The 27,721-nt window shown below is 36.2% G+C and overlaps 1 protein-coding gene across 1 annotated transcript in view; it reads left to right on the top strand.

Moving 5' to 3' along the window:
- Positions 1-2,399: 2,399 nt before the first annotated feature.
- The window catches only part of PPP1R3A (protein phosphatase 1 regulatory subunit 3A), a 94,917-nt gene continuing 69,595 nt past the window's right edge, over positions 2,400-27,721 (top strand). Inside the window, exon 1 of the mRNA XM_037037867.1 lies at positions 2,400-3,199. Within this exon, the coding sequence (XP_036893762.1) occupies positions 2,415-3,199 (785 nt within the window). The 5' untranslated portion in view covers positions 2,400-2,414. The remainder of the gene's footprint in view (positions 3,200-27,721) is intronic.

Raw genomic sequence — 27,721 nt, 5'->3', positions numbered from 1 at the left:
AACCACTACTCAGTTTTAATTTTGAAAAATAATTTCTTCACCCCTTATTGTACACAATTTGAATTGTTCAATAAGTTGTAATATGTTTATAAAGTTATAATTAAAAAATATGTGCCATGGGTTTCTCTTTTTATTGATTTATTTTTTACTTTATTTTTATTGCTGACACTATTATAGATGTCCCTATCCCACCACTTCCCTCTTCATCTATTTCCATCCTGCCCTCATCCCCCTTTCCCTCTGGACATCATACTGTTGTCTGTGTCCATTGGTTAATATTTTTTCTTTGGCTAATTCCTTCACCTTCCTTCATTCAATTCCCCCTCCCTTCTGATAGATGTTAGTCTGTTCCATGTATCCATGTCTGTTTTTTTTTTTTACTAATCAGCAGTCCAACATATTTTGATTTGAGTTGAAGATAAATTTAAAAAATATCTTGATCATGGTTAACATTTCAAACAGTAGAGAAGACTTTATACTGAAATGAATGAATCCCTTTTCCCCTACAACCATCAACCTCTGTGTTTAGAGATAACTGCTGCTAATAGCATCTTTGGTCTTTTCAGGAATTTTCTATGTGCATATATGTGCACACTGTTTTTAACTCAGCCACTTATCTTGGTTTTCTTTTCATTTCAACACATACAATGAAACTTTAACTTTTTAGTGTCTATAAAAACAGTCTAATATATGTGCCCTTATTTATCCAGTTTCTTATTGATGGATATTTCTAGAGTTTAAAAAAATTATCTTATTTCCTTTGGTCAGGTGGCTAAGTTGGTTGCAACCATCATCTCATAAACCAAAAGGATGTCGGTTCAATTTCCAGTCAGGGCACATGCCAGTATTGTAGGTTTGACCCCTGGTTGGAGAATATATGGGAGGCAATAGATTAATGTTTTTCTCTCGCATTACTGTTTCTCTTTCTCTCTCCCTTCCTTTCTCTCTAAAATCAATAAACATATCATTATATAGGAATTAAAAAAATAAATACAAGAAGTTAAATTAGTAATAAAAATTATCTTATGAATATATCTACATTTATCTCTGCATACCTATTCCATACCAATAGGGCATATTTGTAGCTGGGGTGTTCTGGGTGAAAGCATATATATGTTTAAATGTTTTTATAGGTATTTACTCAATGTTGTCCCCAAAGTCTTTTTATATAAATACACAAAATAGAATCTAAACAGTCTGTGCACATTTTAAAACTCATATTAGACTGCAAAATGTGAATAGCTTCAATTTTGCGAGTACAAAATGGAAATTTGCCAAGTATAAATATTTTATTCTACATAAATATTTCACTCCTGGGAATGTCTTCCCAAGGCTCACATATTCAAATCAATAACACATTTCTTGTGTGTATTTCCCATGACTTAATTTAAAAAACATGCTAATGTTTAACATATTAACATATTTGGCTATTTGCTATAGGCCTTGACTCACACTATTTCTTTCACTTTGACAAATATAACCAGAAACATTGAGATAAAGAACAAGCTGACAGTAACCAGAGGGGATGGTGGAGAGGGATAATAGGGGCAAATAGGGAATGGACCATCAAGGAACATGTATAAAAGACATGCGGACAAAGGCAAAGGCAAAGGGGGTAAGTTCGAGGATGGGAGGCGGGAACAGGTGGGGAGTGGGGCATGGTGGGGGAAAATGGAGACAACTGTACTTGAACAACAATAATAATAAATAAAATTAAATAAATGCATAAATAAAAAATAAAGTTTTTACACACAGAAAAATAATATCCATCTCACTTGAACCCTTCATGTTGATGTCTTTCTTGTCCCTATTGGTTTACTTCAAATGCTACCTTCCTCATCTAAATAATGTTTTCTTCCTCTGAGCTCCCAGCACTTCTAGTTAACATTGTATGTTCCTGATAAATGTAGCTACTATTATTATTAGGCATGGGATATTTAGTTTCTATAAATGTTCTTTTTCTCTTCTGTTGTTCTGGTGTGCTCCAATGAATTGGTTTAGCTGAAACTACATATTTAACATTGTGATACTACTTTTATTTTGTTTTAAAATAAATGGTCTGCGATTTTACTTTTAACAACTGAATAAAATATTTTTATTCTTAAGTTTCAGAATTTCTAACACAGAAAAAATGTCTCTGGAACTCAGTTCACAAACTTCTGCATGCAACTTTGAAAAATAAGAGTTAAATCTGAAACATACTGGTGAGAGTAACATAAGTGTTATCATATTAAAGGTCTTTAGAGGCAAACTGGCATAGTTTACATTCCAACAAACCTATTTATAGAGCTGACTCCTTCTTGTAATGTCAACTGTAACATTATACTTATTTTAGCCTTCACATCTCAGATATCAGCCTGTACTAGTTGTATAGTTCTCCCTCACTTGCTATTAGAAGTCCGGAGGAGACTTCCATGGAGCCTTCTGGAGAACCTAGTCAAATTAACAAAGACAACTTTTTAGAAGTTCCTAACTTATCCGATTCTCTTTCTGAAGATGAAGAAGTTAAAGCTACCTTCAAACCTGGTTTCTCCCCTCAACCCAGTAGAAGAGGTTCTGATTCTTCTGAAGATACATACCTGGACATTCCATCTTCAGGTACCAGAAGAGTTTCATTTGCTGACACCTTTGGATTAAATCTAGTATCTGTCAAAGAATTTGATTGCTGGGATTTACCAAGTGTTTTAATCAATTCTGACTTAAGGAAGGACATTTTCCACCCAGGAGAATATGTTTTATCTCCACTATTTGACTTACCTTCTTCAAAAGAGCTTATGCAACAACTTCAAGAACAGAAAGCAATACTGGAGTCAGCTGAGTATCTTCCTGGATCTACAAGTATGAAAGGGATTATTCGAGTTTTAAATATTTCTTTTGAGAAGTTAGTATATGTGAGAATGTCCTTAGATGATTGGCAGACACATTATGACATATTAGCAGAATATGTCCCAAATTCATGTGATGGTGAAACAGACCAGTTCTCCTTTAAGATTTCATTGGTCCCTCCTTATCAAAAAGATGGCAGTAAAGTTCAGTTTTGTATACGTTATGAAACTTCTGTTGGTACATTTTGGTCAAATAATAATGGCACAAATTATATATTGGTTTGTCAAAAGAAAGAACAAGAGCTGAAGCCTGTAAAACCTTGTGAAGACCTTGCTAATAGACAAATAAAAGGCTGTTTAAAGGTAAAATCAAGGTGAGAATATATCTTACATTCTTTATTCTATAATCTTAAAGTTTTCTTTTGTCATTGTTTATTTCATGTAGCGTTAAGAGATAGCCATTCTGTTTAAAATAACAAGGCAAATGCTATTCAAATAGCACTGTTATCCCTTCTCTAAATATAGAAACAATTTCATATAATGTCAGATAAAAGAGAGTGTAATATAGTAACATATTAATATATAATAAAAGTATATATAATATATGATAGTGTATTAATATATGCTAAAATAATATTTTATATATATAGCTTGCCTAATAAGATATAAATTGCTTAAATTCAACCCATGGAATCTAGAATCTTAACATGTAAAATGATTTATTTTGTCATTTAAACCATATTTTTGAGCATTTAAAAAAATCTTTACTATATTTCAAAACATTTCTGGAAAACATAACATTGTGTTTCAATGTAACTAAAGCTTAGAAAGTTCTAGACATCCCCTAAAATCTGCAACAAATTTTTGTTTGAAGTGATACATGTTAAGTTAAATCATAAAAGCTATGACTTTAATGATAACCTAAGAGACAGATATAACAATGTGAGTGATGTACAAATTGCACAAAAAGCTTTATAATGAAATTATAACAAAATGTAACATGAATCACAAAGGAATATGATTTAGTAAAAGTAAATGGGGCAGAGTAAAAAAGATACCTAACTAGAAATGAAAATATGCAGCCTTATAGATTAGAGATTTGAGCTATAACCCATTATTAGTTACTTTGTTCTCCTGTTAATATGCAAAAAAAAACCACCTGGCATTCAGTTCTCTTTATTGTAAGTTGACTAATTTTCATGACACTTGGTTAGTAGATAAAACATCTACTGCAGTGTCCCAATAGAAAAGTTCACAGCACTCCACCTGTCACAGTCAAATGTTGGATTATTCTAGGTTGTTCAAACTGTCATTAGACCCAAAGACTGTAGTAATTGAATCAGAAATAGTGTGACATAATGAAAAGGGAACTGTATTAGGGATCAAGATACTCAAATTCTAACACAATTAAATAAATACATAAAATTAATATTGGGAAATTGAAACTTTTTACATGTTAATGTCTGCTCTAATTATTTAATTTTAATGCATTAATAAATTACATATAATATAGATGGAAGAAATTCAACCACATAAATATTCCTACTTCTGCTATTCTTTTTAAAAATGTATCTAATTATTGATCAAGAACAGTTTTCTGTCTTATACTTCCATCCCAGCCCACCACTCCAGCGCTCCCCACCTCCCTCCCATGTCCCGCTGCCCGCCTTAGTTTTTGTCCACGAGTCCTTTATACTTGTTCCTGTGAATCTTTCCCCCTTTCCCCTGAAATTCTCTCCCCTCTCCACTCTGATCCCTGTCAGCCTGTTCTGTATTTCAGTGTATTTGGTCATATTTTGCTTGCTTGTTTGTTTTGTTGTTTGGGTCCCAGTTAAAGGTGAGATCATATGGTATTTGTCTTTCACTACCTGGCTTATTTCGCTCAGCATAATGCTTTCTAGTTCCATCCATGCTGTGGCAAAGGGTAGTAGCTCCTTCGTTCTTTCTGCTGCATAGAATTCCATTGTGTAAATGTACCATAGTTTTTGATCCATTTATTTACTGATGGGCACCTAGGTTGCCTCCACCTCTTGGCTATTGTAAATTGTGCTGCTATGAACATTGGTGTGCATAGGTTCTTTTGGATTGGTGTTTCAGGGTTCTTAGGACATAATCCTAGCAGTGGAATTGCTGGGTCAAAAGGAATATTCATCTTTAGTTTTCTTAGAAAATTCCATACTGTTTTCCATAGTGGTCATACCAGTCTGCAATCCCACCAACAGTGAACTAGGGTCCCCTTTTCCCCACAACCTCTCCAACACTTATTGTTTGTTTCTTTGTTTATGGTAGCCATTCTGACTGGTGTAAAGTGGTATCTCACTGTGGTTTTAATTTGCATCTCTCTGATAGCTAGTGATATCGAGCATCTTTTCATGTGTCTCTGGATCCTCTGTATGTCCTCCTTAGAGAAATGTCTGTTCAAGTTCTTTTCCCATTTTCTAATTGGATTGCTTGTCTTCTTAGAGTGGGGTCCTGTAAGTTCTTTGTATATTTTGGAGATTAAACCTTTGTCTGAGGTATCTTTGGAAAATATCTTTTCAGAAGCTGTTGCTTCTCTTTTTATCCTAATATTGCTTTCTTTAGCCATGCAGAAGCTTTTAATTTTGATGAAATCCCATTTACTCATCTTTCCTTTATGTCCCTTGCTCTAGGGGACATATCAATAAAAATGTTGGTGCGTGAAATATCTGAAATTTTCCTGCCAATGTTCTCTTCTAGGATTTCAATGGTGTCATGGCTTATATTTAAGTATTTTATCCACCTTGAATTTATTTTGGTGTATGGTGTGAGTTGGTGCTCAAGTTTCATTTTTTTTTTTGCAGGTAGCTGTCCAGTTCTCCCAACACCATTTGTTGAAGAGGCTATCTTTACTCCATTTTATGTTACTGCCCCCTTTGTCAAATATTAATTGACTGTAGAGATTTGGGTTTATTTCTGGGCTCTCTGTTCTATTCCATTGAGCTATGTGCCTGTTTTTATGCCAGTACCAGGCTGTTTTGATTACAGTGGCCTTGTAATACAGTTTGATATCAGATATGGTAATCCCTCCTACTTTGTTCTTCTTTCTCAAAATTGCAGCTGCTATTGGGGGTCTTTTATGGTTCCATATAAATTTCTGAAGTGCTTGTTCTATGTCTGTGAAATATGCCATTGGTACTTTAATAGGTATTGCATTGAATCTGTAAATTGCTGTGGGTAGTATGGACATTTTGATGATGTTTATTCTTCCAATCCATGAACACGGTATAGGTTTCCATTTGTTTATGTCTTCCTTGATTTCTTTCTTCAGTGTTGTATAGTTTTATATACAGGTCTTTTATGTACTTAGTTAGGTTTATTCCCAGATTTTTATGTACTTAGTTAGGTTTATTCCCAGATATTTTATTTTTCTTTTTGGTATATCAAACCAGATATTTTTCTTGATTTCAGCTTCTGCTGTTTCATTGTTAGTATACACAAATGCCTTTGATTTCTAGATATTGCCTTTGTACCTTACTCTTTTGCCAAATTCATTTATTAGTTCAAGTAGTTTTTGGTAGATTCTATAGAATTTTCCATGTACACTATCATGTCATCTGCAAACAATGCCAGTTTTCTTTCCTCCTTTCTGATTTGGATGCCTTTGATTTTTTTTTTTTTTTTGTCTGAGTGCCGTGGCTAAATCTTCCAATACTATATTGAATAGAAATAGTGAAAGTGGACAACCTTGACTTTTTCTTGATCTTAGTGTAAAGGATTTCAGTTTTTGCCCATTGAATATGATGTTGGCTATAGGTCTCATATACGGCCTTTATTATATTGAGGAATGCTCCCTCTATTCCCACTTTGCTGAGTGTTTTTATCATAAATAGGTGTTATACCTTATCAAACGCATTTTTGCATCTATTGATATGATTATGTGGTTTTTATCTTTGTTTTTGTTTATGTGATGTATTACATTTACCGATTTATTAATATTGAACCATCCTTGCATCCCTGGAATGAATCCCTGTCGGTCATGATGTATGAAGTTTTTAATGTGTTGTTGGATGCAATTTGCCAATATTTTTTTGAGGATTTTAGCATCTATGTTCATCAGAGATATTGGCCTGAAGTTTTCTTTCTTTTTTAACAAAAATATATTTTACTGATTATGCCATTACAGTTGTTCTATTCCCCCCCTTCATTTCCCTCCACCCTGCACACCCCCTCTCGCACCATTTCCCACCTCTAGTTTATGTCCACTTGTCTCAAGTTTTTTAAATTTTATATTTCTTATACTATTCTTGCCTTCCCCACTATCTATTTCCTACCTACCATATGCTACTTATTGTCTGGACTTTCTGCTCCCTTTTCCTCCTCCCACTCCCCTGTTGCCAACCCTCCATGTGACCTTCATTTCTATAGTTCTTCCCCTGATCTAGCTGTCTTCTTAGTTTGCTTTTATTTTATTTAACTATTTTTATTTAATTATTTTCCAAGTACAATATTCTGTTCTTTACTCCCATGCCAGCCCACCACCGTGGTCCCAACCTCACTCCCCTATCCACCACCCTTAGTTGTTGTCAATGTGTCCTTTATACTAGTTCCTGTAAATCCTTCCCTTTTCCCCCTGAAATTCCCTCCCCTCTCCTCTCTGATCACTGTCCGCTGTTCTCTCCTGCAGAGAGAGAGAAAATTTGTTTTTATTTTGTGTCTTTGTTTTTATTTTGCTTGCTTTTTTTTTTTGTTCTTTAGCTTCCTGTTAAAGGTTAGATCATATGGTATTTGTCTTTCAACACCTGGATTATTTCACTCAACATAATGGTTTCTAGTTCCATTTATTCTGTTGCAAAGGGTAACAGCGCCTTCTTACTTTCTGCTGCACAGAATTCCATTGTGTAAAAGTACCATGATTTTTTGATATATTCATTTACTGACATGCACCTAGGTTGCTTCCCAATCTTGGCTATTGGAAATTGTTATGCTGTGATCATTGGAGTGCATAGGTTCTTTGGATAGGTGTCTTAGAATGTAATCTAAGCAGTGGAATTGCAGGGTCAAAAGGCAGGTCCATTTTCAATTTTCTGAGAAAATTCCATACTGTTTTCCACAGTGCTTGTACCAGTCTGCAATACCACCAACAGTGAACTAGGGTCCCCTTTTCCCCACACCCTCTCCAACATTTGTTGTTTGTTGATTTGTTTATGATAGCCATTGTAACCGGTGTAAAGCGGTATCTCATTGTGGTTTTAATTTGCATCTCTTTGATAGCTAGTAATATTGAGCATCTTTTCATTTGTCTCTGGATCCTCTCTATGTCCTCCTTGGAGAAGTGTCTTTTCAAGTTCTTTTTCCATTTTTTAATTGGTTTAGTTGTCTTCTTAGAGTGAAGATGTCTGAGTTCTTGTATATTTTGGAGATTAAATCTTTGCCGGAGGTATTAATGGCAAATATGTTTACCCATACAATTGGTTGTCTTTTTATTTTAATATTGTTTTATTTAGTCACGCAGAAGCTTTTTGTTTTGATGAGATCCCATTTATTCATTTTTTCTTTTGTATTCCTTGCACTAGGGGACATTTCAGTAAAAATGTTGCTGCATGAAATATTTGATATTTTCCTACCAATGTTCTCCTCTAGGACTTTAATGGTGTCATGACTTATATTTAAGTCTTTCATCCACCTTGAATTTATTTTGGTGTATGGTGTATGTTGGTGCTGAAGTTTTTGTTTTTTTGCATGTAACTGTCACGTTCTCCCTACACCATTTCTTAAAGAGACTATTTTTATTGCATTTTAAGTTACTGCCCACATTGTCAAATATTAATCAACCATAGAGACTTGGGTTTATTTCTGAGCCCTCTGTTCTGTTCCATTGCACTATGTGCCTTTTTTAATGTCAGTACCAGGCTGTTTTGATTACAGTGGCCTTGTAACACAGTTTGATGTAACTTAATGTGATCCCTCCTACTTTGTTCTTGTTTCTCAAAATTGTGGCTTCTATTCAAGGTCATTTATGGTTTCATATAAATTTTTGAAGTGTTTGTTCTGTCTGTAAATATGCCATTGGTAGTTTAATATATATTGCATTAAATCTGTAAATTTCTTTGGGTAGTATGGGCATTTTGGTGATGTTAATTCTTCCTATCCATGAACACGGTATATGTTTCCATTTGTGTCTCCCTTGATTTCTTTCTTAGTGTTATGTAGTTTTCTGCATACAAGTCTTTTACCTCCTTGGTTAGGTTTAGTACCAGATATTTTACTCTTGTTTTTCTATATTGAATGAGATTTTTTCTGTATTTCTGCTTCTGTGGATTCATTGTTAGTATACAAAAATGCCTTTGATTTCTGGATATTGACTTTGTAATGCTCTATTTTGCCAAATTCATTTATTAGTTCAAGCAGTTTTTGTGTAAAGCCTATAGGATTTTCCATGTACACTATCGTGTCATCTGCAAACAATGACAGTTTTCTTTCCTCCTTTCTGATTTGGATGCCTTTGATTTTCGTTTCTTGTCTGATCGCTGTGGCTAAAACTTCCAATACTATATTGAATAGAAGTAGTGAAAGTGGACAACCTTGTCTTGTTCCTGATCTTAGTGGAAAGGATTTTAGTTTTAGCCCATTGAGTATGATGTTGGCTGTAGGTGTTTCATATATGGCCTTTATTATATTGAAGAATGCTCCCTGTATTCCCACTTTGCTGAGTGTTTTTATCATGAATAGGTGTTCCACCTTTTCAAAAGCATTTTCTGCATCTATTGATATGATCATGTGGTTTTTATCTTTGCTTTTGTTTATGTGATGTATTACATTTACCGATTTGAGAATATTGAACCATCCTTGCATCCCTGGGATGAATACAGCTTCTTATGATGTATGATGTTTTTAATGTATTGTTGGATGTGATTTGCCAAGATTTTTTTGAGGATTTTAGTATCTATGTTCATCATAGATGTTGGCCTGAAGTTTTTTTGTTGTTGTTGTGTCTTTATCTGGTTTTGGAATTAGGATGATGCTGTCTTCATAAAAAGAGTTTGGGAGTCTTCCATCATTTTGTATTTTTTTTGAATAGTCTGTGAAGAATAGGGATCAGCTCTTCCTTAAATGCTTTGCAGAATTGTTCTGTGAAATCATATCGTACAGGGCTGGGTTATTTTATGTGCTGGGTTATTTTTTTATTACTGCTTCAATATCTGCTGTTACTGGTCTGTTCAGACTTTCTGGTTCTTCATTGAGTTTTGGAAGATTATATTTTTCTAGAAATTCACCCATTTTACCTAGGTTTTCAATTTTCATGGCATATAGTCTTCACAGTAATTTCTTACAATACTTTGTATTTCTATGGTATCAGTTGTAATCTCACCTCTTTCATTTTCCATGAAATGTTTATTTGGATTCTGTCTTTCTTTTTCTTGATGAATCTTCTTAAAGAATTGTCAATTTTTTTTACCTTTTCAAATAACTGTCTCCTTGGTTTGTTTTTTTTTTCGAATTGTGCTTATAGTTTCTATGTCATTTAATTCTACTCTGATCTTGGTTATTTTTTTCCTTCTACTTCCTCTGGGTTGTCTTTGATGTTGTTGTTCCTTAAGTTCTTGTAGGTTTAGGGATAAATTGTTTGTTTGAAATTTCTATCTCTTGTAGATGGGCCTGTATATGCTATGAACTTTCCTCTCAGGACTTCCTTCACTGTGTCCCATAGGTTTTGGGTTGTTGTGAGTTCATTTTCATTTGTTTCCAGTAACTTGTTGATCTTCCCTAATTTCATTCTTGACCCATTCATTTTTTAATAGCATGCCATTCAATCTCCATGATTTTGGTTGTTTTGGGCTTTTTTTCCCTTGGGGTTGGTTCTAATTTCAGTCTCTTGTGGTTGGAGAATATGCTTGGTATTATTTCAATTTTCTTGAATTTTTTGAGGCTCGTTTTGTGTCCTATTATGTAGTCTATATTTGAAAATGTTCCATGCGCATTTGAAAAGAATGTGTAATTAGATTCTTTGGGATGAAGGGATCTATATACATCAGTTAAGTCCATTCCATCCAGGACTTTGTTCAATGTCACAATATCTTTTTTGATATATATTTTTTGTAGATCTGTCTATTTTTGACAGTGGGGCGTTAAAATTCCAAACTACAATTTTGTTGCTGTCAGTATATTTCTTGATTTCCTCTAAGATTTTCTTTATGTATTTGGGTGTTCCTACATTGGGTGCACATATATTTACAATGTTTATGCCTTCTTGGTAGGTTCTTCCCTTGAGTATTATGAAGTGACCTTCTGGGTCTCTCTTTATGGCTCCTTTTTGAAGTCTATATTGTCTGATATGAGAATTGTACCCCAGCTTTTTTTCTTCTTTGTTTGCTTGGAAAATTTGTTCCCAGCCCTTCTTTTGTAGTCTGTGTTGGTCTTTCGTCCTGAGGTGGGTCTCTCTCTCAGGCAGCGTATGTGTGGATCATGCTTTCTTATCCATTCAGCTATTCTATATCTTATGATTAAAACATTTAATCCATTTACATTTAAGGTTATTATTGATAGGTACTTATTGTTTGCCATTTTTGTACCTCTGTTCCTCCCTGTCTTTCTCTTTTCCTTCCTTTCCTTAAAGCAGGCCTTTTAATATTTCTTGCAGAGATGGTTTGGTGGAGGCATATTGTTTTAGACTTCTTTTGTCTTGGAAGCTCTTTATTTGGCCATCTATCTTGATTGAGAGCCTTCCTGGGTAAAGTAGCCTTAGTTTTATGCCTCTGGTTCTCATTACTTGGAATATTTATTGCCATTCTCTTCTTGCTTGGAATGTTTCCATTGAGAAGTCAGTAGCTAACGTTATGGGGGCTCCCTTGTATATTAGTTCCTTTTTCTTTCTTGCTACCTTTACGATTCTCTCTTTGTCTTGGAATTGTGCCATTTAATGTTTTTTTTCACTTTTTAAATTTATTTAATTATTGTTCAAGTACAGTTTTCTGTCTTTTACTTGCATCCCAGCCCACACCCCCCAGTGCTCCCCACCTCCCTCCCATTTCCATCCCTGTAAGTTTTTGTCCATGTGTCCTTTATACTTGTTCTTGTGAACCCTTCCCCTTTTTCCCTGAAATTTCCTCCCCTCTCCCCTCTGGTCCCTGTCATGCAGTTCTCTATTTCAGTGTCTTTAGTTATATTTTGCTTGCTTGTTTCTTTTGTTGTTTAGGTTCCTGTTAAAGGTGAGATGATATAGTATTTGTCTTTCACCACCTGGCTTATTTTGCTAAGCATAATGCTTTCTAGTTCCATTCATGCTGTTGCTAAGGGTAGGAGATCCTTTCTTTCTGCTGCATAGAATTCCATTGTGTAAATGTACTATAGTTTTTTTGATTCATTCATTTACTGACAGACACCCAGGTTGCTTTTAACTCTTGACTATTGTAAATTGTGCTGCTATGAACATTGGGGTGCATAGGTTCTTTTGGATTGGTGTTTCAGGGTTCTTAGGATATACTCCTAGCAGTGGAATTGCTGGGTCAAAAGGCACATCCAATTTTAGTTTTCTGAGAAAATTCCATACTGTTTTCCATAGTGTTTGTACCAGTCTGCAATCCCACCAACAGTGGACCAGAGTCCTCTTTTCCCCACACCCTCTCCAACATTTGTTCTTTGTTGCTTTGTTTATGATAGCCATTCTGAATTGGTGTAAAGTGGTATCTCATTGTGGTTTTAATTTGCATCTCTCTGATAGCAAGTGATATTGAGCATCTCTTCATGTGTCTCTGGATCCTCTGTATGTCCTCCTTGCACAAGTGTCTGTTCAAGTCCTTTGCCCATTTTTTAATTGGGTTAGTTGTCTTCTTAGAGTGAAGTCATGTGAGTTCTTTGTATATTTTGGAGATTAAACCTTTGTCTGAGGTATCATCGGCAAATATGTTTTCCCATACAGTTGGTTGTCTTTTTTTTTTAATGCTGTTTTCTTTAGCCACAGAGAAGCTTTTTATTTTGATGAGATCCCATTTGTTTATTCTTTTATTTATATTCCTTGCACTGGGGAAATATCAGTAAAAATGTTGCTGCGTGAAATATCTGATATCTTCCTGCCAATGTTCTCCTCTATGACTTTAATGGTGTCACAGCTTATATTTAAGTCTTTTATCCACCTTGAATTTATTTTGGTGTGTGGTGTAAGGTGGTTCTTGAGTTTCAATTATTTGCTTGTAGCTGTCCAGTTCTCCCAACACCATTTGTTGAAGAGGCTATCTTTACCCCATTTTATGTTACTGCCCCCTTTGTCAAATATAAATAGACTGTAGAGAGTTGGGTTTATATCTGGACTCTCTCTTCTGTTCCATTGGTCTATATGCCTATTTTTATGCCAGTACCTGGCTGTTTTGATTACACTGTCCTCGTAATACTGTTTGATATCAGGTATTATGATCTCTCCTACTTTTTTCTTTTTTCTCAATATTGCTGCTGCTATTTGGGGTCGCTAATGGTTCCATATAAATTTTTGAAGTGTTTGTTCTATGTTTGTGAAATATGCCATTGGCACTATAAGAGGTATTGCATTGAATCTGTAAATTGCTGTGGGTAGTATGGACATTTTGATGATGTTAATTCTTCCAATCCATGAACACAGTATATGTTTCCATTTGTTTATGTCTTCCTTGATTTCTTTCTTCAGTGTTGTGTAGTTTTCTTCATACAGGTCTTTAATGTCCTTGTTTAAGTTTATTCCAAGATATTTTATTTTTGTTTTTGCTATATTGAAAGGGATGTTTTTCTTGATTTCTGCTTCTGTTAATTCAGTGTTAGTATAAAATAATGCCTTTCATTTCTGGATATTGACTTTGTAACCCGCTGTTTTGCCAAATTCATTTATTAGTCCCAGCAGTTTTTTGGTAGAGGCTATAGGATTTTCCATGTACACTATCATGTCATTTACAAACAATGCCAGTTTTGTTTCTCCCCTTCCAATTTGAATGCCTTTTATTTCCTTTTCTTGCCTGATCGCTGAGGTTAAAACTTCCGATACTGCATTGAATACAAGTGGTAAAAGAGGACAACCTTATCCTATTCTGATCTTAGTGGAAAAGATTTTTGTTTTTGCCCATTGAGTATGATGTTGGCTGTAGCTCTCTCATATATGGCCTTTATTATATTGAGGAATGCTCCCTCTATTCTCACTTTGCTTATTACCTTTACTATAAATGTGTGTTGTACCTTATCAAAAGCTTTTCCATATATATTGATATGACCATGTGGTTTTTGTCTTTGCTTTTGTTTATGTGGTGTATTTCATTTAGTGATTTGCAGATATTGGACCATCCTTGAATCCCTTGAATGAATCCCACTTGGTCGTGTTGTATGGTCTTTTTGATATATTGTTGGATGCGATTTGCCAGTATTTTTTGAGGATTTTAGTGTCTGTGTTCATATTGTCCTAAAGTTTTCTTTCTTTGTTTTTTCTCTATCTGGTTTTGGAATTAGGATGATTCTGGCTTCATAAAAAGAGTTTGGGAGTTTCCCATCATTTTGGATTTTTTGGAATAGTCTGTGAAGAATAGGGGTTAGCTCTTCCTTAAAAGCTTTGTAGAATTCTCCTGTGAAACCATCTGGTCGAAGGCTTTTGTGTGATGGGAGTTTTTTGAATACTACTTCAATTTCATCTGCTGTTATTGGTCTGTTCAGGCTCTCTAGTTCTTCTTCACTGAGTTTTGGAAGATTATTTTTTCTAGAAATTTATCCATTTCACCTAGGTTTTCAAATATCTTGGCATACAGTTCTTCATAGTAATTTCTTACAATCCCTCCTATTTCTGTGGTTTCAGTTGTAATCTCTCCTCTTTCATTTGTGATTGGGTTTATTTGTGTCCTCTCTCTTCTTTTCTTGATGACCCTGCTTAAAGGTTTGTCTATTTTGTTTATCTTTTCAAAAAAAAAAACAACTCCTGGATTCATTGATCCTTAGAATTGTGCTTTTAGTCTCTATGTCATTTAATTCTGCTCTGATCTTGATTGTTTCCTTCCTTCTACTTGCTCTGGGCTGTCTTTGTTGTTGTTCCTCAAGTTCTTGCAGGCGTCGGGTTAGGTTGTTTGAAATGTTTCTATCCTCTTTAGGTGAGCTTGAATTGCTATGAACTTCCCTCTCAGGACTGCCTTGGCTGTGTCCCATAAGTTTTGGGTTGTTGTGTTTTCATTTTCATTTGTTTCCAGAAACTTTTTGATTTCTTCCCTAATTTCAATCTTAATCCATTCGTTGGTTTATAGCATACCATTAAGTCTTCATGATTTGCAGTGTTTGGTTTTTTTTTTTCTTTAGGGTTAGTTTCTAATTTCAGTTTCTTGTGGTCAGAGAAAATGCTTGGTATGATTTCAATTTTCTTGAATTTGCTGAGGCTCATTTTGCGTCCTATTATGCTGTCTATCTTTCGAAGTGTTCCCTGTGCATTTGAAAACAATGTGTATTTAGCTTCTTTGGGATGAAGGGCTCTCTCTATATATATCAGTCAAGTCTATTTCATCTAGGGTGTTGTTTAGTGCAGCTATATCTTTGTTGATATTCTGTTTGGAAGATTTGTCCATTTTTGCCAGTGGGGTGTTAAAGTCCCCTACTATAATTGTATTGCTGTCAATATCTTTCTTGAAGTCCTCTTGGATTTTTCTTATGTATTTGGGTGCTCCTATGTTGGGTGCATAGATATTTACGATGTTAATATCTTCTTGGTGGATTCTTCCCTTGAGTATTATGAAGTGACCTTCTGGGTCTCTTTTTTTGGCCCCTTTTTTGAAGTCTATTTTCTCTGATATGAGAATTGCTACCCTCGCTTTTTTTTTCCTTAATCATATGCTTGGAAAATTTTTTTCCATCCTTTCACTTTCAGTCTGTGATGGTCTTTTGTCCTGAGGTGTGTTTCCTGTAGGCTGCATATGTGTGGGTCATGTTTTCTTATCCATTCAGCTATTCTATGTATTTTGATTGGAGCATTTAATCCATTTACATTTAAAGTTATTATTGATATGTACTTACTTATTCATTGCTATTTTTGTACTTGTGATCCTCTCTGTCTCTCTCTTTACCTTTCTTAAAGCAGTCCTTTTAGCATCTCTTGCAGAGCTGGTTTGGTGGAAGTGTATTCTTTTAGTCTTCTTTTGTCTTGGAAGCTCTTTATTTGGCCTTCCATCTTGATTGAGAGCCTTCCTGGGTAAAGTAGCCTTGGTTGTAGGCCTCTGGTTCTCATTACTTGAAAATTTCTTGCCATCCTCTTCTTCCTTTCCATTGAGAAGTTAGTACCTAACCTGAATGTGGCTTCCTTGTATGTTACTTCCTTTTTATCCCTTGCTGCCTTTAAGATTCTCTCTTTGTCCTGGAATTTAGCCAGTTTAATGATGTTGTGTCTTGAACTGGGCCTGTTTGGGTTTCTCTTGAATGGGACTCTGCGATTCCTGGATTCTTGTAACTTTTTCTCTCATCAAATTAGGAAAATTTTCCATAATTACTCTTTCAAGTAGGTTTTCTATCCCTTCTTCTTCTTCTCCTTCTGGTATTCCTATTATTCGGATATTATTACATTTTATATTGTCTTGCATTTCTCTTAATTCCTCTTCATTCTTTCGGTGCCTCTTTTCCCTTTCTTGCTCTTTCTGAGAGATTCTTTGTACTGTCCTCCAACTCGCTGATCCGATCTTCTGACTCATTGATTGTGCTTTTCATTCCTTCTACTGTGTTCTTCAATTCCGAAATTGTATTCTTCATTTCCTCTTGGCCTTTGCTGATAGTTTCTATTTCCTTTTTCTTGTTGATATAATCTGTGTAGGCCTCATTGTTGCTCCCCTCTAGTTTCTGTCAGATCCCCTCTAGTTCCTCGTAGCTCATTGTGAGCTCTTTGAATTTCCAGGCAACTAGTGCTTTGAATTCAATATCTGATAGCTGACTTGCCTCTATTTCATCTAAGATTCTTTCTGAGACTTCTACCTTTTCTTTCATTTGGGCATTGTTCCTTTGTCTTCCCATTGGTTATGAAACTCTTTTTGTTAGCCTCATGTTCTTAAATTGATCAGTTCTGACTCCCTGGGTTTATAGTGTGAACTTCTGTGGTAGAATACCTGTGAAATTCAGTGGTGCAGTTTCCTGCAGGTATCTTGATGTTCTCCGATTCCACTTCCTCCTTTCTTTGTGTGTGTGTCATCAGCTGGAGGGGGAGGCAACATGGTTTATGACAGCAGTACTTTATGATATTTACAGTCAGAGCCAGTAGAGAAGAGATAGAAGATCTTTAGGCTATATATAGTGTTAACTGTAATCTTCAATCCAATTTGCCACTTTTAAGAAAGGGTAGACCAAAAATAAGTCTCTCGTTTGGGACGGAAGGCTTGTGAGTTTTATCTAGAAAGCAGTGAGTTTGCAGGTGGTCCAATTTTGAGGTAAGGTGAAAGTAAAGAATAGTAAATAGGAGTAACGTGTGAGCAAGTAGAGTTAATCACTACAGTAATGGAATTCAGGAACCTGTAATGAGGGCTAAGGTCCAGGAGATGTGTTGTGAAATACTTACAGTTGTATAGAACACCTATTATTTACAGTATATTAGAGCAACAATCATATGACAGATTTTATGTGATCTGTCCAAATATGGGGTAGAGAAGTTTGGGTAGTGTGCTAAAGAAAAACAAGTGGCGTGAAGTGTCAAAAGTTCGCAATACACTGTGGAGGAGAGAACACAGGAGACCTGTCAAATATTGCAACATAACCAGGCAAGCCTAAGAAGCCTATACAGAAAGAGGAGGAATGAAAAGATACTATTAAAATATAGAAAAAGTGCGAATCATAAAAAATAATATAAATATGCAGCAACTTGTGGCTTCTCTGCTATAGCAAAGTGAAATTTGTCTCTGTGTTTTTACTGTTGGGATGCCCCCTCTTTGCGTCCCACTCTGGTATTTTCACGGTTCCTAGTTGTTTGTGTCCCTTGTTGGTAAGGGAAAACAAAGCAACAAACAAAGAAAAAACATGAGAAGGGAGGAAAAAGCGATAAGTTTGGAAAGAAAGGAAGAAGAAATAAAACAGAAAAAAGAAAGGAGAGAAAAAAGTATTGAAAGATAAAACAATAATAAAATTAAAAAGATATAAGTATACTAAATTTTTTTTAAAAGTTACTAAAAAGGAAAAAAAACAAACAAAAAAAAACCCTTGTTGGTTTCAAACTGTACAAACTGGTTTTTCTGGTTGCAGGCTGAGGGTCGATTGGTGTAGACTTTCTGAGAGTGCTCTCCCAAGATCTAGCCTCTTCCCAGTGCTCCAAGAGGGGATCTAGGTTCTTTTCACAGCACCTTCCCTGGGGGTCTTCTCTGTGGGCTGGGATGCAGGCACGTGTGTGCCAGCCAGGCTCCTGGACTGGGGTGCAGGTGGCCGAGCACCCACCAGGCTGCCTGTGTTCAGCCCAATCTGGCACGGTCCTTCCCAGTTCTGTGACATTGCTCAAGTGTCCCCACCCTCTGGATCACTGCCAGGCTGGGTGGGAAGCAAGCCAAGCTGCCATTTCAGGAGAACACTTCAGTCCACTTTCCAAAAAAAAAAAAAAAACCCTCCAGAAAGCATGCCTGTCAGCCCAGCCCAATCCCCAGCCAGAGCGATGATGACAATGCGCCTCTCAATTCTCCGGGGCTGGCAGCCACAGAGTCCGCACTTGAACACGGCCCTTTGCCCTTGTTACCCTTTGTGTAAACTCAAGCAGACAGGTCTCTGCCCAGTGTTGCCCAGCCTTGCTTAGATGGGGAGAGAGGGGGCTGATGATCCAGCTCCCTCCCAAGGACCCTGCAGCAGGCCCAAGGCTCCCAAAGAGTCTGCCATAGACCCACCAGGTGCCAGGGCTCCTGAAGAATCCGTGGCAGATGCCTCTAGTCCTGGTTGCAGACTGGGGCCTCTGGACCCTGACCATGGCTGTGGCATCAAGGCCACTAGGTCCTGACCGAGGGCATTGGCTGCTGCCACCGCTGCTCTTGTCTTTACTCAGGTCCCGAGACCCCACTAACCTGAAGCTGTCTGGTCCTTCAGCATCCATCAAAATCTCTGGTCACTTATTTTCATAAATGTTGGGGAACTGTTGGTTGATTGTGCTGTTACTCAGTAGATCTGCCATGATTTTCTCCCATGTGTAAGGGAAATGAAATCAGCTTTGTCCTACTCCATCACCATCTTCCCCCCACCACCCACTTCTGTTATTCTTCAAAGTCATTTGAAGGATCAGCTTACTAAACTTTGTGAATTTTTCCAACTTTGTAAGTCCTAAGAAAACTTTCTTAGATTTTAACTGATACTATTAAGGGAGCAAATACAATCAAAATCTCTACATGTGCTAAAATAACGATTTAGACAGTTATGTAATTATGCAGCAATACGACAGTTACACAGATAAAATAAGTTTAACAGTATCTAGGTGCCCATCAATAAATGAATGGATCCAAAAACTATGGTACATTTACACAATGGAATTCTAGGCAGCAGAAAGAAAGAAGGATCTCCTACCCTTTGCAACATCATGGATGGAACTGGAAAGCATTATGTTGAGCAAAATAAGCCAGGTGGTAAAAGACAAATACCATATCATCTCACCTTTAACAGGAACTTAAACAACAAAACAAACAAACAAGAAAAATATAACCAAAGACACTGAAATAGAGAACAAGCTGACAGTGACCAGAGGGGAGAGGGGAGAGAGTTTCAGGGGAAAAGGGGAAGGATTCACAGGAACAAGTATAAAGGACACATGGACAAAAACTAACAGGGGTAGAAATGGGAGGGAGGTGGGGAGCTGGGAGGGGGGGCTGGGATGGGAGTAAAAGACAGAAAACTGTACTTGAACAATAATTTAAAAAACAGTATTTAACAAAATAATTTATATATATACATATATGCATATTTCATTCCAAATGAGTTTATCATCATGATATCTATTAAACCTGCTGCAAATTGTTCTATATGGTAGAGGAAAGCAAAATTTGGAAAAGGCACAAACTTATTGTAAATAATCTCATAAAAGAAGCATTGTTTGATCTAGGATTTTTGTGCAAATTATATATGTTGTTTTATTTAATTTTTAAAGCATATTTTAGTGATTATGCTATTACAGTTTTCCTAATTTTATTCTTCCTTTTATTCCACTCTTCCCTTCATCTCCCCATTCTTTAACATTCCCTGCCTTTTAATTCATGTCCATGGGTTGTACATACAAGTTCTTTGGGTTCTCCCTCTCATATAAAGTTCTTAACCACCCCCTGTCTTTTGTGCTTCCCTATTATGCTTCTTATTTCCTGCATCTTTCCCCCCATTATCCCTCTTGCCACTCAAGCTGATAACACTCCATGTGATCTCCATTTCTATGATTCTGTTCCTGTTCAAGTTATTTGTTTGGTTTTTGTTTTTTAGGTTCAGTTGTTGATAGTTGTGAGTTTGTTGTCATTTTACTATTCATAATTTTGATCTTTTATATCTTATATAAGTCCCCTTAACATTTCATATTATAAGGGCTTGGTGATGATGAACTTCTTTAACTTGACCTTATATGGGAAGCACTAGCTTTGCTGGGTAGAGTAGTCTTGGGTGTAGGTCCTTGCCTATTATGACTGAATACTTCTTGCCAGCCTTTTCTTGCCTGTAAGGTTTCTCTTGAGAAAACAGCTGAAGGTCTTATGAAAACTCCTTTGGAGGCAATTGTGTCCTTTTCTCTTGCTGCTTTTAAGATTCTATCCTTGTGTTTAATCTTGGTTAGCTTAATTATGACATGTCTTGGGGTGTTTCTCCTTGTATCCAAATTGTCTGGGACTCTCTGAGCTTTCTGGACTTCCTGGAAGTCTATTTCTTTGGACAGATAGGGGAAGTTTTTTTTTTTTCCCATTATTTGTTCAAATACATTTTCAATTTCTTGCTCTTCCTCTACCTTGTGGCACCTCTGTGATTTGGATGTTGGAGCATTTAAAGTTATCCCAGAGGTTCCACAACCTGCCCTCATTTTTTTGAATTCTCATTTTTGAATTTTGTTCTGGTTGGATGCTTATTTTTTTATTTAATTCTTGTTCAAGTACGGTTTTCTGTCTTGTATTCCCAGCCCTGCCCCCCCCCAGTGCTCCCCACCTGCCTCCCATTTCTGCCCTCCACCTTAGTTATTGTCCATGTGTCCTTTATACTTGTTCATGTGAGTTCTTCCCCCTTTCCCCTGTGATTCTCTCCACTCTCCCCTCTGTACCCTGTCAGCACGTTCTGTATTTCAGTGTCTTTGGTCATATTTTGCTTGCTTGTTTGTTTTGTTGTTTAGATTCCTGTTAATGGTGATATCATATGGTATTTGTCTTTCACCACCTGGCTTATTTCACTCAGCCTAATGCTTTCCAGTTCCATCCATGATGTTGCAAAGGGTAGGAGCTCATTCTTCCTTTCTGCAGCATAGAATTCCATTGTGTAAATGTACCATAGTTTTTTGATTCAGTCATTTACCGATGGGCATCTAGGTTGCTTCCAACTCTTGACTATTGTAAATTGTGCTGCTATGAACATCGGGGTGCATAGGTTCTTTTGGATTGGTGTTTCAGGGTTCTTAGGATATAATCCTAACAGTGGAATTGCTGGGTCAAAAGGAATATTCATCTTTAGTTTTCTTAGAAAATTCCATACTGTTTTCCATAGTGGTTGTACCAGTCTGCAATCCCACCAACAGTGAACTAGGGTCCCCTTTTCCCCACAACCTCTCCAACACTGGTTGTTTGTTTCTTTGTTTATGGTAGCCATTCTGACTGGTGTAAAGTGGTATCTCATTGTGGTTTTAATTTGCATCTCTCTGATAGCTAGTGATATCGAGCATCTTTTCATGTGTCTCTGGATCCTCTGTATGTCCTCCTTGGTGAAATGTCTGTTTAAGTCCTCTGCCCATTTTTTTAATTGGGTTGCTGGTCTTCTTTGAGTGGAGTCGTGTGAGTTCTTTATATATTTTGGAGATTAAACCTTTGTCTGAGGTATCATTGGCAAATATGTTTTCCCATAGTTGCTTCTCTTTTTATCTTGATACTGTTTTCCTTAGCCATGCAGAAGCTTTTAATTTTGATGAGATCCCATTTGTTTATTCTTTCCTTTATGTCCCTTGCTCTAGGGGACGTATCAGTAAAAATATTGCTACTTGGAATATCTGAGATTTTCCTGCCAATGCTCTCCTCTAGGGCTTTAATGGTTTCCCAACTTATATTTAAGTCTTTTATCCATCTTGAATTTATTTTGGTGTGTGGTGTAAGTTGGTGCTCAAGTTTCATTTTTTTTTTTGGCATATAGCTGTCCAGTTCTCCCAACACCATTTGTTGAAGAGGCTATCTTTACTACATTTTATGTTACTGCTCCCTTTGTCAAATATTAATTGACTGTAGAGGTTTGGGTTTATTTCTGGGCTCTCTGTTCTATTTCATTGGTCTATGTGCCTGTTTTTATGCCAGTACCAGGCTGTTTTGATTACAGTTGCCCTATAATACAATTTGATATCAGGTATTGTAATCCCTCGTACTTTGTTCTTCTTTCTCAAAATTGCAGCTGCTATTGGGGGTCTTTTATGGTTCCATATAAATTTCTGAAGTGTTTGTTCTATGTCTGTGAAATATGCCATTGGTACTTTAATAGGTATTGCATTGAATCTGTAAATTGCTGTGGGTAGTATGGACATTTTGATGATGTTTATTCTTCCAAGCCATGAACACGGTATAGGTTTCCATTTGTTTATGTCTTCCTTGATTTCTTTCTTCAGTGTTGTGTAGTTTTCTTTATACAGGTCTTTTACCTCCTTGGTTAGGTTTATTATTTCTTCCTTTTGTTCCACATCATTGATTTGAGTTCCAGTTTCCATTTCTTCACTGTTGGTTCCCTGTATATTTTTCTTTAATTCACTTTGTATAACCTTCATTTCTTCCTTCATTTTGTGACCGACCTGAACCATTTATATAAGCAACCTGACTTCCAGTGTTTTGAATTCTGCATCACATAGGTTTTCTATCTCTTTGTTGCTTAGTTCATTTTCTGGGGTTTTGATCTGTACTTTCATTTGGGCCATATTTGTTTATTTCAGCATATTTATTACACTATAAAGGGCCGACCCTTAGGTATTCACCAGGGCAGGGCAGCCTTCTTTTCTTCATTGTGCTTCTGTCTGTGGTGGAGGGGTCAGAGAAGGAGCAATGCCACTTGCTTGGCTCTTGACCCACTTTAGCACTTCCCTCACTTCCCACAAGATGATTGCGCCCCTTCAGGTACTGTTTCCCAGGTGAGTAGGTTACTGTACATTCTAGGACTACATGACCCTCTCCAGCAGACTCTTCTGTAAGACTGGGAGTTTCTCCTACTGCCACAATCCCTAGAAATTTTTTTACATCCATAGACTTTGAATCTTTAGTTACCCACACTGAACCCCTGTGTTTCATGGTCTGTCTCACTCGCCATTTCTTCCACCTGGCTTACCCATATACAAGTGTGGGATAGTCTGCTCTGCCAGCTCCCACCTCACCTGCTGGACCACAGCCTTGCTATGCATCCTCTCTGCACTCTTTCTTGTCTCCACCCCTTTTATCAGGCTGGATGAATGTTTCTTCAACTCCTTGGTTGTTGGACTTCTGTGAAGTTTGATTTTCTGGCAGTTCTGGTTGTTTTTAAATTGGTTGTTATCCTTCTTTGTTTGTTCAAGAAAAAGAAGTGTTTCTATTTACTCTTCCATCTTGGCAGGAATCCTACTAGGTTTTATCTTCAGGGACCAGAAGCATTCCCTACTGCAGAAAATCAGGCAGCAGACTAGGTTGTTGTTTTGATTGTAGAGGGGGAAATGTAGGTTATAGGTTTGATGCCCTGGTTGGGGCACATGTGGGAGGCAGCAAATCATTGCTTCTTTCTTGTGCCAATGTCTTTCTCTTTCTCTCTCTCAACCAGAAGTCTTAATCCTCTTGTCTATGTAGCTGCAGTGGCCTTCTAGCAGGACCATTTTCAAGTTCAGCTGGCCATCCTCCAACTCTCAGCATGTGCAACTGGACCTGAGTTCTCTGATGGCTACCACAGCTAAACATTCAATTTTAAAATTACAAGCAATACATGCTGAACTATGGTATAGATAGGGGATTCCTTTGATAAACCAAACTTTTGTTTGATATTAAGAACCAAGTGTGCAACTGATAGCCTAATCTACCTTAGTCACTATATTATAGAATTTTCTAGTCTAAGATATGTATAGCTATATACAAGGTAGGTCAAGAGTAGTTGTTTGTATGAAAAATAATAAAATAATAAATAATAGAACTCTGCTTTTCATACTCGCTACTGTAAATTGACTTTTGTCTCACCCTGTGTATATATATCCATAACCCATTTGTATTCAGAACAGTAAACATTGGATTCATAGCAGACATCATTCAAGTTTTAATATTGTTTTGGGTAATAATCTGAGAAGAATTAAACCACAAAATAGTCTAAAGGTCTGTAAAATTTAACAAGCTATAAAAAATGGAAAAAACATCTCTCCTTCAAAACCACAAATATACTTTCTGTACTTCTATAACTTAAAAATCACTAACATAATTCAAACTACATTTTGAAAAAAAGCATTTGCCTCTGGAGGAGGCCTTTTGTGCTGAGTTTCAGTCCAACATGATTTTTTACATCTGATTTATATGCCACTCAAAATGGATCGTGTAAAGGAACTTCTGACAGCTACTTAGAGCAGAGCAGCATGTGCTCTTATAGAATATTTATACAACTTTTCCATGATATAATTTATACATAATGGAATTACAAAAATTCCCAAAACCCACATAAGAGAGCACTGTCAAATTTCTAAATGAATGTTACAGTTGGATTTCACTGTGAAGAATTTGGTTAGGGAAAAATTACATACCTTATTAGTGTTATTTTACAAAACATGTACTTGGCTAAAATAAATATGAACTAATACTTATCTGATAAAAGTTGTCTCCTTTAAAATATCTTCCTCCTCTTAAAGAGTTATAAAATATAAATTGGTGTTTTTTAGCATTTCTACACTTAATTTGGAGGTCAATTATTTTCAAAGATAATACAAAAGGGAAATGTATGCGAATTTTAGTTTTATCCATGCAAGCAGATTGATATTAGTGTATATTGTAAGTCAAAGTTCAAATGAAAATAAAGTTGTCCTAATGTATATCTAACATGAATTCTTCTTAATACCAAAGTTAATTTGCTATTGAGGCCTTGGAGATTATATATTCTGTGAATGTCAATAATTTCTTCTAGTAAGTTCAGAATGAAATGTGGAAACACATTTAGTAGGGTAGGATTTCAGTTAAGTCAGTCACCTTAGGCAACATGGCTTTTTCTAGGAAGATCTTTTTTCAGATCAGAGATTGCAACTCTGTACATTAATGCAGTTGCATATTTTTTGATGTTTGTTAATCTATCTACTTTGGATAAAAATATCTAGAGGGAGAAATAAGTTTGTTGCTCTTAGATGTGTGACTGAGAGCAAACCAAAGGTATTTAATTGCACTGATAAGGCATGCATCATGAGATACTTGGTGTTACCATATATATGGCACAGGGGTATGTACTAGCAAACTAAGAAGATTTCTGATCTACATCCGTGGGCTTTATTTCAAAATAAATAAATGACATTGATATAACTTACATGAAATATATATATATAGATAGATAGATAAATAGGCTAAAAATGGCATAGAAAAGATTAAAACCTCTAAGTTAAAATTATGGGCTTCTGAGTCAAACATTTGTGGTTTGGAGTCCAAGTTTCATTACATGTTAGCTGTGTGATCTTGAGCAAGTCAAATTTTGTTTCCTCATTTGTTAATTAGGAATAATGATAGTGCTATCTCATAGGAGTTTTTGTCTGGGCATCTACATAAGATAATACATATAAATTTTTGATGTGAAACCTGGCACATGGTAAGTTATCAGTAAATATTAACTGCTGTAAAAAAGAAAAAAATAAGAGGAAATCCAGCTTTAAATGGATGTGAAAAACCCTAAAAAGGCCTAAGCTGCCCCAAAGTTCCTCACTTCTTTCCTTTCAGAGTTTCTAAATTTTCAGATTATGAGAGCCATTTCTTTGTCTCTTGCAGGACTTTAATAAATAAGCACAACTAATTAAACTGCAAATTTTCTGAGATATGTGTCATAGCTGGAACATTTTAAAGTTGGAAGAAATCTTAATGACTATTAATATTTCCATACTTAATAGATGAAACAGTGGATGACCAAATTGGAAAAGTAAAAAAGTTATTAACCTTGCCATTGAAAAGACATGTGCATTAATTCCAGTAAGTGTATATTTAATAGCGATGTGTCCCTGGGCATATCACTTAATTTCTCAAAGACTCAGTTTACTCTGTAAACTGAGTAACATTTACAGATGTTACACCATCTGTAAATGGTGTAACAATGCTTGATATCCTGATGGCTAAAGCTAAATGAGATTATATTTTTAAAGTTTTCAGTACAGTGTTGGGCATATATAAAGAAAAGGCCTCACGGAGGATTGAAGTTGAGAGGAGGAGAGAGAGAACACCAAAACCCAGCCATGGATAAAAAAGAAATAAGAGACACATTACATTTAGAGCTTTCTGAAATATGTGGTCTGTAACTGATTTTGTGTATTGGGTAAGGGAATATCTTTTCAATATCTTTTTTCCCCACCAGCTGCTAAATGTATGTTCCCAACAATTGGAAATATAGACTAACTTCATCTGGTTTTATATTTCAGTAAGTGCAACCAATATATTATTTTAAATAAAGAATCAACATGACATAGGTATTGGATGGTATTTTTAACTTGGCCAGATGGCTTCTGAAAAATTTTAATGCCAAAGGAGAAAATTAATTAATGGTCAATTTTTGTACCTGAGGAATAGAACTGGGCATATTCAAGAATTGGCAAGAGATAAATATTTTCTAAGGTGTGATTTTAAGATTACAGGGTATTTACCTTTCAGGGTGGTGAAATCATTAACATGAAGCCAAGAAAAGCATTGGAAAATGGAACATAAGATATGGTCATGTTGCCATTTTCCAGTCAGTGCTATTGGATTGTGAGACTTCCTTAATATAATCTGGGATCCTGGAAATAGTCCAAATAGGTGTAAATAGCTCCAGGAGGCCATAAGGATGTAATGTATTTCATAGCTAACTTGTTTTGAGTCCACACTGATTGTGGAGGGACCTTTGTCAAGATCATATGGAAACAAGCCCTGGCGGGTGTAGCTCAGTGGATTGAGCTCGGGCCTGTGAACCAGAGGATTGCGGTTCGATTCCCAGTCAGGGCACATGCCTGGGTTGCCGGCCAGTTCCCTGCAGGCCAACTCCCAGCAGGGGACCCACGAAAGGCAACCATACATTGATGTTTCTCTCCATCTTCTTCCCCTCTAAAGATAAATAAATGAATAAAATCTTAAAAAAAAAGATCATATGGAAACATAAAACACAGCTGTAAATGAACCGTCAAGAGGACTATTTGGAGCCAAACAGCTTAGAGTTTCTTTGAAGACCTACCAAAGCTTTGTGGTTTCCCAGCTTAGTGAAAATTTGGAAATTTGTACCATTTGGCCTAGACTTTCCTTAGAGTAGTTTTGAACCTTTTCTAGGACAAGAAGAAGGCCTCATCATTAAGGGTTTCTCTCAAGCTCTAGCTGAAGAGAAGCGCTATGGATAGCATGTCACACATGGATCCTCTGGGATCTCTCTGAACCTAACTCGCCACCAAGAGCCCATCTGCAGCCTGTAAAAAAATGGAACAGGGCTCAAGAACTCTCAACCAATAAAGCTCCAGACAATAAAAAAAAGAGGATTGTGAAGTAGGACAAGTATAACATGCATTTTCATTCTCTTCTCTTTCTGCTTTCTGTGGCTCTTCTCTGTTCCAAGTTTTTATTCTAACACCTCAATGGGAATAATGTAAGTGAAGTGACCTA

Source organism: Sturnira hondurensis, unplaced genomic scaffold (genome assembly GCF_014824575.4).
Source record: "Sturnira hondurensis isolate 20B ecotype Veracruz unplaced genomic scaffold, ASM1482457v3 Scaffold0023759, whole genome shotgun sequence".
NCBI classification, from domain to species: domain Eukaryota; kingdom Metazoa; phylum Chordata; class Mammalia; order Chiroptera; family Phyllostomidae; genus Sturnira; species Sturnira hondurensis.
The sequence above is the reverse complement of the archived record's forward strand: the minus strand, read 5'-3'. Positions and strand labels throughout refer to the sequence as shown.